The sequence below is a fragment of the Emydura macquarii genome, unplaced genomic scaffold (genome assembly GCF_026122565.2).
Source record: "Emydura macquarii macquarii isolate MOO-44397 ecotype Brisbane River unplaced genomic scaffold, CSIRO-AGI_Emac_v2 contig_2422, whole genome shotgun sequence".
Classification (NCBI taxonomy): Eukaryota; Metazoa; Chordata; order Testudines; family Chelidae; genus Emydura; species Emydura macquarii.
This window is the reverse complement of record NW_027132559.1, coordinates 22,792,887-22,807,322: the sequence shown is the minus strand read 5'-3', so window position 1 is coordinate 22,807,322 and position 14,436 is coordinate 22,792,887. Positions and strand designations below refer to the sequence as shown.

General features: G+C 41.5%; 1 protein-coding gene across 1 annotated transcript in view; it reads right to left on the bottom strand.

The window, feature by feature from the left end:
- Positions 1–333: 333 nt before the first annotated feature.
- Positions 334–14,436, bottom strand: part of SNX13 (sorting nexin 13) — a 135,092-nt gene continuing 120,989 nt past the window's right edge. Inside the window, exons 23-26 of the mRNA XM_067562103.1 lie at positions 13,666–13,811; positions 7,138–7,206; positions 3,909–4,021; positions 334–3,567 (exon numbers count right to left, since the gene is read on the bottom strand). Of these exons, the coding sequence (XP_067418204.1) occupies positions 3,320–3,567; positions 3,909–4,021; positions 7,138–7,206; positions 13,666–13,811 (576 nt within the window). The 3' untranslated portion in view covers positions 334–3,319. The remainder of the gene's footprint in view (positions 3,568–3,908; positions 4,022–7,137; positions 7,207–13,665; positions 13,812–14,436) is intronic.

Genomic DNA, 14,436 nt, shown 5'->3' with positions numbered 1-14,436 from the left:
AGGAAGATCTGCAGTTATTTGCTTTTTGGCTTTCCTGCTCCAATCTTTTTAAAATGCAGGTGCAAAAAATGAAACTATGCATCATGAACTTCTTTTTAAGAAGTGAATCTGTACTCAGTATTTACCAATGGAAATGACTTTTTGAAGACTTCTTCCATACTACCTTTGGCAATTGTTGTAAAAGTATTCCTCTGGTATATATTTACAAATTATTCAGCTTCTATTGCTACTAGGTAAAGCAGTAGTGAATAGTGGGTTTTCAGATCTGAAGTGATGTGTTTGTCTACTGATAGGAAGGTTATTTTGAAACAAACCAATTACAGACTCTGCAAAAATATTGTTAATACTTTATTAGTGTAATATTTTTTCAGCTTTTTTATTGGACAGAGCATAATGCAAACTCCAAATAAAAATTTAGAGTCCTTTGCCGTTCAGTAAAAATGACCATGACATTCTGATTCATGTTCATTCTTTGTTAAACAAAAGAGGGAAGGGAAATATCATTAGAACAAGTAGGCACACAGCTGACACTTACTGTAGAATGATATGCACAAGTCATTTATAACAGCTATATTTGTAAGATGTGCTCTTTAGATTTTCCCTTGTACTATACGAGCCATGCTCAGTTGAGCAAAGATCACTGATAACAAGAGAGATTACAAGGAGTGTCAAACAAGACTTTTAAAACAAGTCCTTAAATAAACCGATGCAACAACAACAGAACATAAGTTGCTGGGTTAAGGAGACAGCTTAACCTAGATCACAAAACATTAAAAATTCATTTATTTTACAATAATTCAAATACACATGAGTTAAATGAAAATATTGCACAAAATTAAAATTTAGACTGTGGAATTAATTTATTATTTTTTACTTTTTAAAAAATTTGGTACACATTCTGGTAGCATTAAAGTTAACTGTTTTGTTCTAGCAAACACCAGCAACACAAGCTTAGGATTAACCAAATGAAATGTTTGACTGTTCATTTTCTCTTAAAAACAATTAAGGCTAAAATAAGTGCATTTGTTGGACAATGGCACAATTATTTTCAGCAGCTAGTCACAGCACACAAATGCTAGGAGATAGAGCTAGCCAATTAAGTGCTGTATTTTAACATTCAATTTTGGGGCCTTTACAGGGTAACAGATCACATGGATTGGCAGGGTTGATTATTTTAAATGGTCAACATGTAAGCCATTTAAAATACACAAACATTGATAAAAAAATTATTTACCATTGATGGTTCCTGCCTACAGTTAAGAAACCACATTCTGAAATAAAATAGTAGAAGACAAACCTTTATATATATATATAGAGTAGTAAATGCATTAAGTGTAATGACTTTTTTAAACATGGTACATAATGTACAATTCATGTACCTACAGATTTTTTTTTAAACCTATGGACCAAGTAATTGTAAAATCTCCTACAAACTGAGCATGAGCATTTTTATTCCAGCAGTCTAACATGGGTGCCTGCAGAGAAGATGCACCACAAGTTTCACAGACTACCATATTATCTTTCTGATTTCAAAGTACTAGATATAATTATTAACTTAAGTGATATTCAAATTTAACTCAAAAATAGAATTTGATATGGTCATGACTATGGTCATGGCTGATGTATTGTGTGGCCCATCAAATACAAATTCTGCATGATATTCTGTCCTTTAGATGTCAAGTATGCTGATACATACTGACATAGGGATAAGATTTAGATTGACATGTAAGCAACAGGAATTTCAAACATGGCCATATCAGTTACCTTATATAAGAACGTGAGGAAAAATGGTTAATTCCAACAGCACTTAACTACCATGTTTCTTTAGAATCTGGTGAAATATACATAGATGGGGCAGTGGGGAGGGAATTTTCCATATGTGCTAATGGAGTGTGTATGGTTCCCATCCTTTGCTCTATAGGTGGTGCTCAAGATAGAAGGGGAATCCAAAAAGAAGGATGCAAACTCTGTGATATACTACGGCCAAACAAGTGTAATTAATCATTACTTTATTCTTGATTAGACATTAATTTTTATTGAAGTAAATGGATACACTAGGGGTGGGGCCTTTGTGTAGAACAGGTTTATTTATTAAAATTTTACGTTATGTAAAAAATAAAAAAGATTGTTATTAAAAATATTGTAGTTATGTTTCCTTTTTTTATTTTCATATATACACTGATGCATTCAGGAATTTCCAAATGATTGCATATGACTGTTCAATGAAGTCTAGAGGAATCTTGTGTAGGTGAGGCACCAAGAAATTCTAGCAATTCATGTGAAGGGTATATAGTTAAAGTTATCCTAGGGCTATTTTAAATGAAGTACAGTATAATGGGCTTTTAAAAACAATTCTAAACGTTTTACTGGGAAAAGTTGGGTGTAACTTGCTTTTCATTGCAAATTTCTACTCTTTTAACGTGGTGTCTACCGTACTTGGAACATGTATCCCCTTCCTTCTGTAACTTCAAGCCTACTTGAGATATGCTTCAAGGAATATACCAACTGCACACTTTCAACAAAAAATTGTATGCCCCTTTTCCATTTAAATTGCATGCAAACTGTATGTCATGTGCCATAAGAACAGAATAGGGCCCTTAAAGCTACAAATTAATCAGAATAAAGGGTCTATTTTCTACTGAACCTCTGCCTTACACCACTTGAATAACAAAACCAAACAAGATATAATGTTAGTTTATTTTGAAAAATAAATGAAGGTGAAGTTAATTGTGGTGTAAAAGTCACATTATCTTATCTCAACCTTTTCTCAGTGAATGTTCTTTTTGGAACATACTGTAACTTTTTTTTCCCCAGAACCAGCTGTTCCAAAGACTTCTACTCCTGTTAGCTCAGCCTTTACACAAATATTGATCAAGACCCACAAGACCTCAACAATGATAACACAAAACAAATCCCACCTGATTCTCTCACATTGCACAATCTCCCAGTGATGAACTAGCCAAATCTCTCATTGTCACTGTAGTTGTGCTTTGCTTAGCACTAAACAAACACACTTTTCATGCTGGCAATCATCGATTCAGTCAGGAATGGAAGAAACTGACACTCCTTACATAACTGGCCAATATTCTTCTCAGTGTTGCATGAAGATGCACCAAATCATTTAAGACACACAAACTTCCTTGTGGTAGTGGTTGTAATATAAGTGAGGTTGAGAAGATCCACAGGTCTTATGGATGTATCAATAATCTAATATGTGACACGAAAAGACTGGTGCAGAAATAACAGCACGTAAATCCCACAGAATATGCCCAAGCCATTAGTCCTGGACAAAAACACACCAGTTTAATAGTTTGGAGTGTCACCTTTTCTGTAAGGAAGGCTCTTGAGTAGATTGTAGTCTCTGCTTGTATCTCTGCATCTGCTCTGATCGTGAATGCAGTTTGCTGAAGAGCTCATGAAATTTATATTGTGGAAATAAGGTTTCCAGGAAGCCCTCCAGAAAGACATATACCATTCTCTTATTTAGTTGAGTGTGCTGAAACATTTCAAAGACTCGAAGAATGCCTTTCCGTGTTGTCTCAGCACCTATGATGTGCTTCAGTTCATCTAAACAAATGGCAAGAGTTATAAAGCAGTTGTCTCGTTATCTACATACAGTATGCATGTCCACGACTCAAAAATACATTCTTTAGTTAAATTTAATACTGAGCTGGTTTTAAGAGAAATCTTAAGCTGTCAGACTATACCAAAATATTCAATCTTATCATAATCAGTTAAAATATGGGTTTAAATAGACATTTAGTTACTCCATGGATATTAATTTAATTCTTTAGCTCCTTTCCCTTTTAAATAAAGATCGGGACCCCTTACTCCAACTTTAGTAACAATATAAAATCCAAAAATGTACAATACTAGTAAAAATATTAAAATAGTTAAAGCTCACTCACCTGGCATTATCTCCAGTAGCTTAGTTTTCCCTGCCACTCTTGTTCGCATTCTAATAGCTTTGTCTCTGCGTGGAACAGTTTCTGCTAAAATGCCATTGGGCCAAAAGGCATCTCTGTAACAAACACAAAAATAAGCCTTTCAAAACAAGTTAAAATGCCCAGGTTTCTTTTTAAATCACATTTTTAAATCGTCTGAGCTACCTCATAGCATAATGTGAACAAACTGAATTCATTCAGAGATAATGCTAATGTGCAAAAAAGTTTAATACTCAAAAAACTTTTGGTAACGACTGGAGGTGTGTATCAGAATGAGTAGAATAAGGCATAGTTTCTCAACCTGTGATACGTGTACCCCTGGGGGTACGTGAGACATAGGCAGGAGGTACCCGGGGAAAAACTGAGTGAAGGGGGGATGGGCGGCAGCTGCCGACTTCTGGGGAAGCCAGGTGGCAGCAGCCCACTTCCCACCTGGTCCCAGTTCTCAGCTGGGAAGTGAGTGGCAGCTACTGGCTCTTGGGGGAGCCTGATGGAAGCTGCCCACTTCCTGCCAGGTCCCAGCTCTAAGATGGGAGGCGGGTGGCAGCCCCCAGCTTCTGGGGAAGGCAGGCGGCAGCCCCCTGCTTCCTGCCCGGTCACACCTCCCAGCTGGGAGGCAGGCGGCAGCTGCTAGCTTCTGGGGGAGGCGGGCAGCAGCCCCCCACTTCCCGCCTCGTGTCAGCTCCCAGGTGGGAGCCTGGTGGCAGTCTCTTGAGTCTTGTGAGCTGGCCAGCAGCCACCCATGCCCCGGGTCCGACCCAAGGGACAGCCTCCAGTGTCCTGGCTTGAAGACGGGCAGCAGCCGCCTGCCCACATCCCTGGGTCCCAGATGGTGCGGAAGCCTCCTCTGCCCCAGCTTGGATTGAGTGGCAGTTGCAACTTGCCCTGGTGGCAGCCCCCCTCCCTGGCTCAAAGCCCAGTGTCCAGAAAACTTGTCAATTTCACTGCTCTAGCTGAGCCATGAAATTGACAACTATGACAGCCCCAGATTTTACCAGTTACCCGCTTTTCCTGTCTCTCTCTCACCCCCTCCCCCTCTCAAATCTATGGCAAAAAATTTGGCCTGGCGCTTTATATCCCCCAGCATTGGCATGCTGCTCAAAGTCTCTTAGCTTTGGCCAACATCACCTCTAGGCCAGGTACATACTTGAGTTGTGCACCCCTGGCATAAAGATGGTAACCCTACCCCACTAGATCTCACATCTGTCATATCATGGCCTTATATATTCAGCCCGTTTTCCAACGTATGGCTCCCATTAGTCTGTAAATATAAAATCCCGTGGAATATTGAGTGTTCGGGTACTTATTAAATTTTTCAGAAGTTAGGGGGTACTTGCTACTTAAAAGGTTGAGAAACACTGGAATAAGGAAATAAGAATTTCTTGCTTGTCAATTTCTTTTCTTTAAAAGGAACATAACTCAGCAATGTTACTAAACAGTTGTATACTACTTTATGCATTCCAGGGAGTCTGTTGGTTGAGCCTCTTGGGAAAATGTAAACAACCACACCCACCCCTTCCCTGCCAGAACCTTCCAAATACAGCTGAATTTATTAGCTATATGTAACTTGTTTACAAAATCACTTTCTATCAATAAGTTTTTCTCTCTTTTAATAAGAACTTAGGCTGAAATTTGTTGGTAGTAAGACACAAGACGATGACTTGCTTTGGAACATTTGATCTGTGTGACAACAGTGCTGCTTGCATTTTTTACTTTAAAAGGGTCCAAAAACCGTAAGCTTCTTTGCTATGTAGAATTAGATGACATATGGGCCTCTCAATTTTCTTAGTTGGATAATTCAAGGAGACAAATGAAAACATAGACAATCCTGCTATCTTATCAATGAAAACTGCCATGAAATTTTGACTATTAAGACGAAATGTTACTTTTAAGCTTGTTAAAAAAATTAACTTTTTAGTTTCAAACATGTATATTATTTAAGAAAACCTGTGGATTGAAAGTTCCATTCTCTGTAACTGTCTGCCTGTCTAGCCAATCTGCCTTTACTTTATCAAATCAATTTGCAATTGCTCTGTTGGATAAATAACAAACACTGAAGTTATTTATCTGGAACTATTGTTTTGGAAAGGTATTTAACAGAGCCTCACGCGTAGGTCCGTACTGTATATTAATGACTAGAATCAGAACAATGTAAAATCACATTTTGAGCTCATACATTGCTGGCAAAGCAGTTTCAGTTTGGTACATAACCCTACTCATGCACATAAAACATGGATCACAGTCTGGAGATCTATTCTACCTTTGGAGAAACTAAGAAATTCACTCAGTAATTCCAATGAGAGATGAAATCTCTGCATCATCTTCACATACAGTCTTGTCCATAGTGGGTTAGATTTATACAGACTGGAAGAGTGTCCAAAAGACCCTCTGTTATTGGATGTTAGCACTATCCTTTGTATCTTTAGGTATTTCTCTCTTCAGATGAAAATACCTGTCACATATCCATCTTCTTTGCTAAACAGGGAAACTTTGTGAACATTGAAACCACGTTTCTGAAGAGCTCATGCTACATATCTTAGGACTAATCTTAGCTTGTTCTTGAGGCATTCACTAGGACAGAATTCTAAAAGTGATGTAGTACAAATAGATTTCTTTAGCTCATACATTTTTTAAAAACCAATTACTCGAGGGGCTGAAAACACCAAAAGAAAGTTCAAATGTTATGTATGTATAGGCAAATATTCGTAATAACCTGTGGCAAGGATTTAACTGCAGTAATTGTTGCTGCTTGCTCTATAATATATTATACATGTGATGTGCTTGCACACAAACAAGCCAATTCACTCATCAGTGAAGTGAAACTTAACTACTGTTTAAGACTAGACAACAATACTGCAGCAGTTTAGAACAGGTAGTGAATAACTTATTCCTTTCCCAAAAAAGAAAATTAAATGAGAGACTAGTCACAGAATCATCTCTTTCTTCAAGTAATGAGTCATTTATGTACCAAAATCTTTACGAATCAGGAAATAATCTACCTATCTGAATCTTTTACATAGACAGAATTTCTAATGTGAAGAGAGCAGGGAGGACTTACTGTCTCGAACAGCTTAAACTGGTTCCACTATTGAGGTAGGAGGACAATCTTTAGGTGTCAGTTGGCCTACATGGTGTAAGATTACACACTTCACCTTTTAGCGGTTTTAATAAAAAAGGTAGATACAACACATACCTGAAGCGTTTCACTGCATCTGCTACTTGTTCAGGAGATGTCATCCAGTCAACATGATCAACTATTTTTCTAAAATCAAAGTGAGACGAATCAGTGATCTCTCTCATTTTACTTTTCAAAGGGGATCAGGAAGCAGAGTGCTTTAAAGTAGCTAAAACTTCAAATAATATGCAACAAGAAAAAACAAAGAAGTGTATCCTTTTCACCATTCCACAAATAGATTACATCAAGTTATCACACCAGGAAGCCTACTGTAAATTTTCAGTTTCATTTAAGGTTTAAATTCACCCACTTTCCTTCCTCATTTTGAGTACTTCTGAAGTTAAGTATGTTTACCCCAACAGAAGTAGGAAAGGAAAAGGATGAAGAAGGGTGGAAAACAGGAGAAGCCTACAAGCTAGATTGTCATTAGGTAATTTACCCTCTTTCCCATCCAACAAACAAAGCACTAAATCATTACATCACGTTGACGTAGAAAGAGAGCAATTAAAGAATTTTCAATTTTCAGCCACTGAATCATATTGTAACTTTGTTTCCTAGATTGAAGATACCATTATCAAATTTCCGTTTCCCATGTAGGTATGTATAGACTGCAATCAAGTCACTACATAACCTTCTCCTTGATAAGCTAAACAGATTGAGCTCCTTGAATTTAATCAATATGAAGGCATGTTTTCTAAGCCCTTAATCATTCTTGTGACCCTTCTCGGAATCCTCTTGAATTTATCAACTTCCTTCTTGAATTGTGGGCACCACAACTGGGCATGCTATTCCAGCAGTGATCACCAGTGCCAAATACAGAGCTAAAAACCTCTCTACTCCTATTTGAGATTCCTCTGTTTATGTATCCAAGGATAGTATTAGTCCTTTTGCCCACAGCATCGCACTGGGAGCTCATGTTCAGCAGATTATCCATTATAACCCCAAAATCTTCTTCAGAGTCACTGCTTCCCAGGATAGAGTCCCCATTATGTAAGTATGGCCTACATTCTTTTGTTTCTAGACGTATACATTTACATTTAGCTGCATCAACACACACATTGTTTGCTAGTGCCCAGCTTACCAAACATCTAGATTGCCTTGTCTCAGCAACTCATCCTCTTCATTATTATCACTTCCCCCAATTTTTGTGTCAACAAACTATCAATGAGGCTTTACGTTTTCTTCCAGATCATTGATAGAAAATGGTAAATAGCTTAAGGCCAAGAACCATATCGTTCAATGATGATTACAATTACATTTTGAGACCTTTCAATTAGCCAGCTTTCAATTAATTTAATTTGTGCTTTATTAATTTTGTATTGTTCTAGTTTTTAATCAAAATGTGAAGAACACGAAGTCAAATACTTTGCAGAAATCTATTACATCAGTCAAACTTGTAATCTCTTCAAAAAAGGTATCAAGTTAGTTTGATGAGATCTATTTTCCATTAACCTATGTTGATTTGCATTAATTATGTTATCCTCCTCTAATTCTTTATTTAATCAAATCTCATATTAGCTGCCTCATTATCTTGCCCAGGATGACGTCAGACTGACAGGCCTATAAATGCTCAGATCATCCATTTCTAAATATTGCCACAACATTAGCTTTCTTCCAGTCTTCTGGGACTTCCCCAGTATTCCAAAACTTATTGAAAATCAGTATTAATAGTCCAGAAAGTTCTTCAGCCAGCGCTTTAAAAACTCTTGCATGAAAGTAATCTGCACTTCTTTATTTATAAAAAGGGCCTAATTTAGTAACTGCTGTTTAACATCCTCCTGAGATACTAGTGGAATGGGATGTGTTATCATCATCATGAGGTATGACTACATCTGGCTTGTTTCCATAACAGAAATATTTATTGAACAATTCTGACTCTTCTGCCATTCTCCCATTTCCATTGAGTAACTGACCAATACCATTTTTAGGATATATTTGTTACTAATATAGTTAAACTCCTTATTGTCCTTAACTCTGGTGGCCATAAATATCTCCTTGGGTCCTTCTGCTTACCTTATCAATTTTCTGCAATTCCCAGCTTCTGATTTATTTTCATTACTATCAACTTCCCCTTTCTTTAGTTTGTTATATATTCTTTTATAATGTTTTATAGCTGCCCTCACTTGCCTTCTAACCCAGGTTGGCTTTTACCCAATACAACCTTTTCTTCTGATGGTAGGACTGTGGCGGAGGTAATGGCCACCAGGAAAGCTACCTTCCATGAAAGCATGAGCACAGCACATGAAGCCACGGGTTCAAAGGGGGGCCCCGTGAGTCTCGAGAGGACCAGGTTGAGATCCCAGGGAGGTACCGGATCACGGACCTGCAGATAAAGCCTCTCCACGCCCTTGAGGAATCTGACCGACATGGGATGGGAGAACAGGGATCTCCCATCTAGTGGCTGATGGAAGGCCGAAATGGCCGCCAGGTGAACCCTTAATGAGGCAGGCCAGAAGTGTGGCCCTGGAGTCCTTCAGACCGTGCAGCTTTGCATTGGTCTGATTGGAGAATAGAGCCGACCCATCGAAGGGGAGGTCCTGGATCAGTTACTGTACCTCCTGGGACTGGCCCGAGGACTGCAGCCATGAGCACCTTCTCATGGAAATGGTGGAGTCTATGGCCCTATCTGCCGAGTCAGCAACGTCACTGGACATCTGGAGCACTGCCCTAGCCACCGTGATTCCTTTGTCCAGGATGGTGGTAAAGTCTGAGGCCTGGTCCTGGGGCAAGGCCTCAGCAAACCGCCTGAGGGAGTCCCACAAGTTAAAAATTTATCTCCCAAGGAGGGCCTGATGGTTGGCAATCCTGAACTGCTGGGCTGCCGTGGAGTAAATTTTCCTCCCAAACAAATGTTGTCTTTGTTCTTGGGAGTGGAACCAGGCTGACCTTACCTGTTCCACTGGTTGGCCACATCTACCACCAGGGTTCCCAGGGCCAGATGAGTGAACAAATACTCGAACCCTTCGGCCGGGACATAATACTTTTTCTTGGCCACCCTTGACACAGGGGCGACCGAGGAAGGGGTTTGCCACAGGGTCTTTACAATTTTGAGGACCCTATCGTGGACTGGTAAGTCCGCTCTCACTAGAGCAGCCGCCGCCAGCACATTGAAGAGGGTATCATAGGCCTCCTCTAACTCCTTCACCTCCAGTCCCAAGTTAGAGGCCATCCGCTTGAGCAGCTCCTGGTGTGCCCTGAAATCGTCCAGTGGCGTCATGTGGTCCCGGGAATCTGCCTCATCCGGTGAGGAGGAAGAGGACTGCCGAGGCACATCCTGCAGGTGCTCCGCCACCTGACGTGTGCCTGTAGAGGGTCCCTCCATGGGGTCAGACTCCTCGTCCGAGGAGTGGTGTCTATGGGCTTTCTCCTGTGCCGGAAGCATGGACTGAACCCCCAATGACAGGATGGATTGTGGCCCCAGACCCATTTGGATGCCCCATGGGGCCCAATAAAGCCATTGTTGCGGCCATTGTCCCTGGGGCCAACCTGGGGCTGACTGCGCCACATGCTGTGACACCTTCTGGGAGAGTCGGCTGTCCCGACGACTGTCCCCCCCGTGGGACCTCGAGCCACTGGACTGGCGGTGCCGTGCACGTCCTCGGTCTCAGGTGCCCTTCCGTGCCGGGGACCATCCTCTCGATGCTTCTGACCTGGAGGACAACGAGGACCGCCTCCGTCGCCGCAAGTGGTGCTGACAGACAGAGGCGCACTCCGAAGAGCTCTCGGTACTAGAGCACCATCTCAGTACCGATGACTTGTGGTGCCGCTTGCCCTTCGGTGACTGAGACCGGCGCCGCCCGAACTCAGCGGTGCCAAGTCGGACTCCGGTGACCAGATTCTGCTCCTCCTCGGTGCCAGGGATCTGGAACGGGAGCTGTCCGAGTACCACCTGGCAGATCTCGACCAGTGCTGCCTCTCGGCCTGCGCTGCCGCCGGGGACTGACGTCGGCGCTGAGAGGGAGACTCCTCGTCCTGAGTCAAAGCAGGCCAGCTCACCAACGCCGACCTGGAGCGACTGTGGGAGGAGCATCCTCACTCTACCCCCGGCAGCCAGCCGGTAGAAGATCTTCCTCCTCGTACCGGAGATCTCCATCACCCTTCGAAGGGACCCAACGTGGGCTTGACCCGAGACACTGGCCCCTTCTCCCTCGGTGGAGAGGGCGGGGGGGATGGAGGTAGCATTGGCAAGGCCAACAAGGCTCTTACCGCCTGAAAAGCCTCCGGTGTCGATGGCGTCGGCAGGGGCACTCTCCCACTTCCAGGAGTCGGGGGAGGCTCCCTGTACGGAGATGCAGGGACTGGAGAAAACTCGACGGGCGGAGCTCGGTGCATCTCCGCACTTGACCGTGCCCGTACCGATGGCGCAGAGGAATGTCCGTGCTCCGTGAGCTGTTTCTTCTTTTTTGGCACCGGGGATGTTGCTCAGTGCCGAGTCAAGGCCGGTGCTGACAGTGCACTCTGCACCAAGGTGACGCTCGGTGCCAACGTAGAGCGGGATGGCCCGGACTCTGGGCAGAGTGCTGCATGCATGAGCAGGGCTTTTAAGCTGATCTCTCAGTCCTTCTGAGTCCGTGGTTTAAAAGCCCTGCAGATCTTACACTTCTCTTTTCTGTGGGCTTCCCCCAAGCACCTGAGGCAGCGGTCGTGGGGGTCACTGGGCAGGAAGGCCTTCCAACAGGAGGCACACGGCTTAAATCCTGGCGACTGGGACATAGCCCGGCCGCTCTAAGTCCCCACAGGGACTTGCTTATCTAACTACACTTACCAGCACTTAACAACTACTTAAAACTAACTAGACTACTTAGAATAACAACAGTTCAAACAAGGGGAATAGCACTTGCAGAGAGCAAGGCTAGTTCCAGCAACTGTCACTGGCAGAAAGAAGGAACTGAGAAGGCGTAGGGCCGGCAGTGCCTCATATACCGTGGCATGTGCATGGGACTCCAGGGGGCACCAGAGCCAGCCCTATGGGATCTGCTAAGGGGAAAAAAGTTCTGGGAACTGTTCATGGTGGCGTGCACTCACATATAATGGAATGGACATGAGCAATCACTCGAAGAAGAACTAACTTGTCAGCTTCTCTGATTCTCAGTAGCATCTCTACTTCACCTTCCAATCCAAGAATCTTTTCTTCCAGTATAGCCACCAACTTGCACTTCATACAAAGAAGTTCCTTCAGGCAAGAAAGAAAACATGGCATGTCTGTTGCAGGTCACCACCATCGTTCCATTGCTGGCCATTGTGGAATCACATGTAGTGCTGGACCTGGAAGGAAAGCTTCTCAGTCTCCCTCTCCAAACTCCTGAAACTATCATGTTGCCTGCCCCCCGCCATCTCCCCCCCCCCTAAAAAAAAAAAAAAAAAAAAAGTTCTCAAGTTTGCCTAGCAAGTGACATTTTATGTCACGTCTCCCTGTTTAGCCCCTCAATACCAGGGAGCGACTAACCACCCAGACTTCAAAGTAGGGCTGGATCAAAGGTCCAAGGGTCAAAGCCACACAGCCTTACCAAGGCACCAACAAACTGGACCTGTCTCAGCTGCTTACTCAGGGCCCACGGCCCAGCTACAAGCCCACATGCAGAGAACAAACGTGATGAAATAGAAAAACTAATGCAGTAAGTTCCCAAATCATACTTAATGGAGCTGAGTGGGAAATAGTTTTACTATCCCACAAAAACTGGACATATCAAAACATTTTTCCATACCAAATCAGTCAAAATCTCACATCCATGAACGGAAAAAAATCAAAAAATATTTTCAGTTTGAGTCAATCAAAACATTTTGTTTCTATCATTTCTAAATATTTTGTTTTGACTTCAACCATTTAATTTTCCCCCCTATAATTATATTAAATATCTAAATGAACAGCTGTTTCAATGGGAAAATTGGAATTTTTCATTTTGAAAGCATCAAAACGAAACATTGACAATTATGATTATTTTTCCAAAACTTTTTTGAGTCAAAGTTTGTCAAAACCACTCCTTCCTTTGATAAACTGGCATTTTCCAACAAAAAATATTTTCTTGACATCAGTTCTAATATGTACAGTATAACTATGTACAATACAACCAATTTGATACATTGCAGGGCTTCAGTTTTATGGCCATTTGATTAACTTAACTGTTTAATCGTGCAAGAAGTAATAAATCTTTATAAACAGTCAAACACTATATAAAGTTCACCAAAAGCTTACACAATGTCAGCATTAGTTGGTATCTATAGAAGTATAAATCCATTATATTAACATCTGCAAGAGTTTACTACATTCTAGGAGATACACATTTTTAGAGAAGTTTAAATAGGACACATTCCATGTCTTATGCAACAGACACTAAAAAGACCATTTTTAAAAAAGACTGTCTCCATCTCATTCCAGCTTTATGAACAGAGATCATTAATCTCAGAAAGAAAAAATGGTATTCAGGCAGTGAACTTGCATTTGCAGATGCACAATTGTAAGAACATTAGAACAACGTGATAAAAGAATTTTTTAGACATGATTCACAAACTCATACAGCTATTGAGCATGAATAAAAAAGCTGGTACCTATTGATCGTGTCTTCATATGTTGCTCTAATAAGCTGTTGAAGTAGATTTTTTATATTTCTTCTTAACCACTGATGTTTCTCCTTTAAATCAAAGACTTCATCCATAAGGAGCAGCATTACTCTAAGAGGAGTATTGTCCTCCACCTAGATACATGGATTAAAAGGTAAAGTATAAACAGAAAACGAGTAGACCTGTATTCCAACTCAGGCAATTAAGGTATCTACTACAATTGTTAAAGTTAAGCATTTTAGTGCTTCTGCTACTGCCCTACATGCACTGTCTTTCTGAAAGAAGTCAGTGGTTGAAAGAGTTTGCTATGATCTGAAATCTTTTTCCCACGATGGAATCATTTGTGGTTTTTATTTTTAAATTAAACTAGGCTTAAGTATGGTCTTTTAAAAATATGGCCCAAAACAGAATCCGCTGCATTGTCAAGGCCAGGATGGTAGAGTTCAGAACCAGATACAAGGGCAGTGGCAGTACTATTTAGAGGAGTTTCTTCTTCTTCAGGGAGCAACAGCGCTCTCGAGAGTGAAGATGATGGGAAACTCAAGAAGTGGCTTTCTTCTGGGTACCCTTTCTTTTGAATGCAGGAGTAGCAACAGTGGTTCCGAAAGGAAGGGGCCTGATTGCAGACCATTCTTCCATGGCTACAGAACCCAAACTTTTATTCATTGAGGTCCATCTGAGCCTGATGCAGAAGTAAGCTGTCATTGTCAGGTCAGGGCCTGTGTTTTTAACTTAGTGGTGGGGAGACTGAAAATTCTG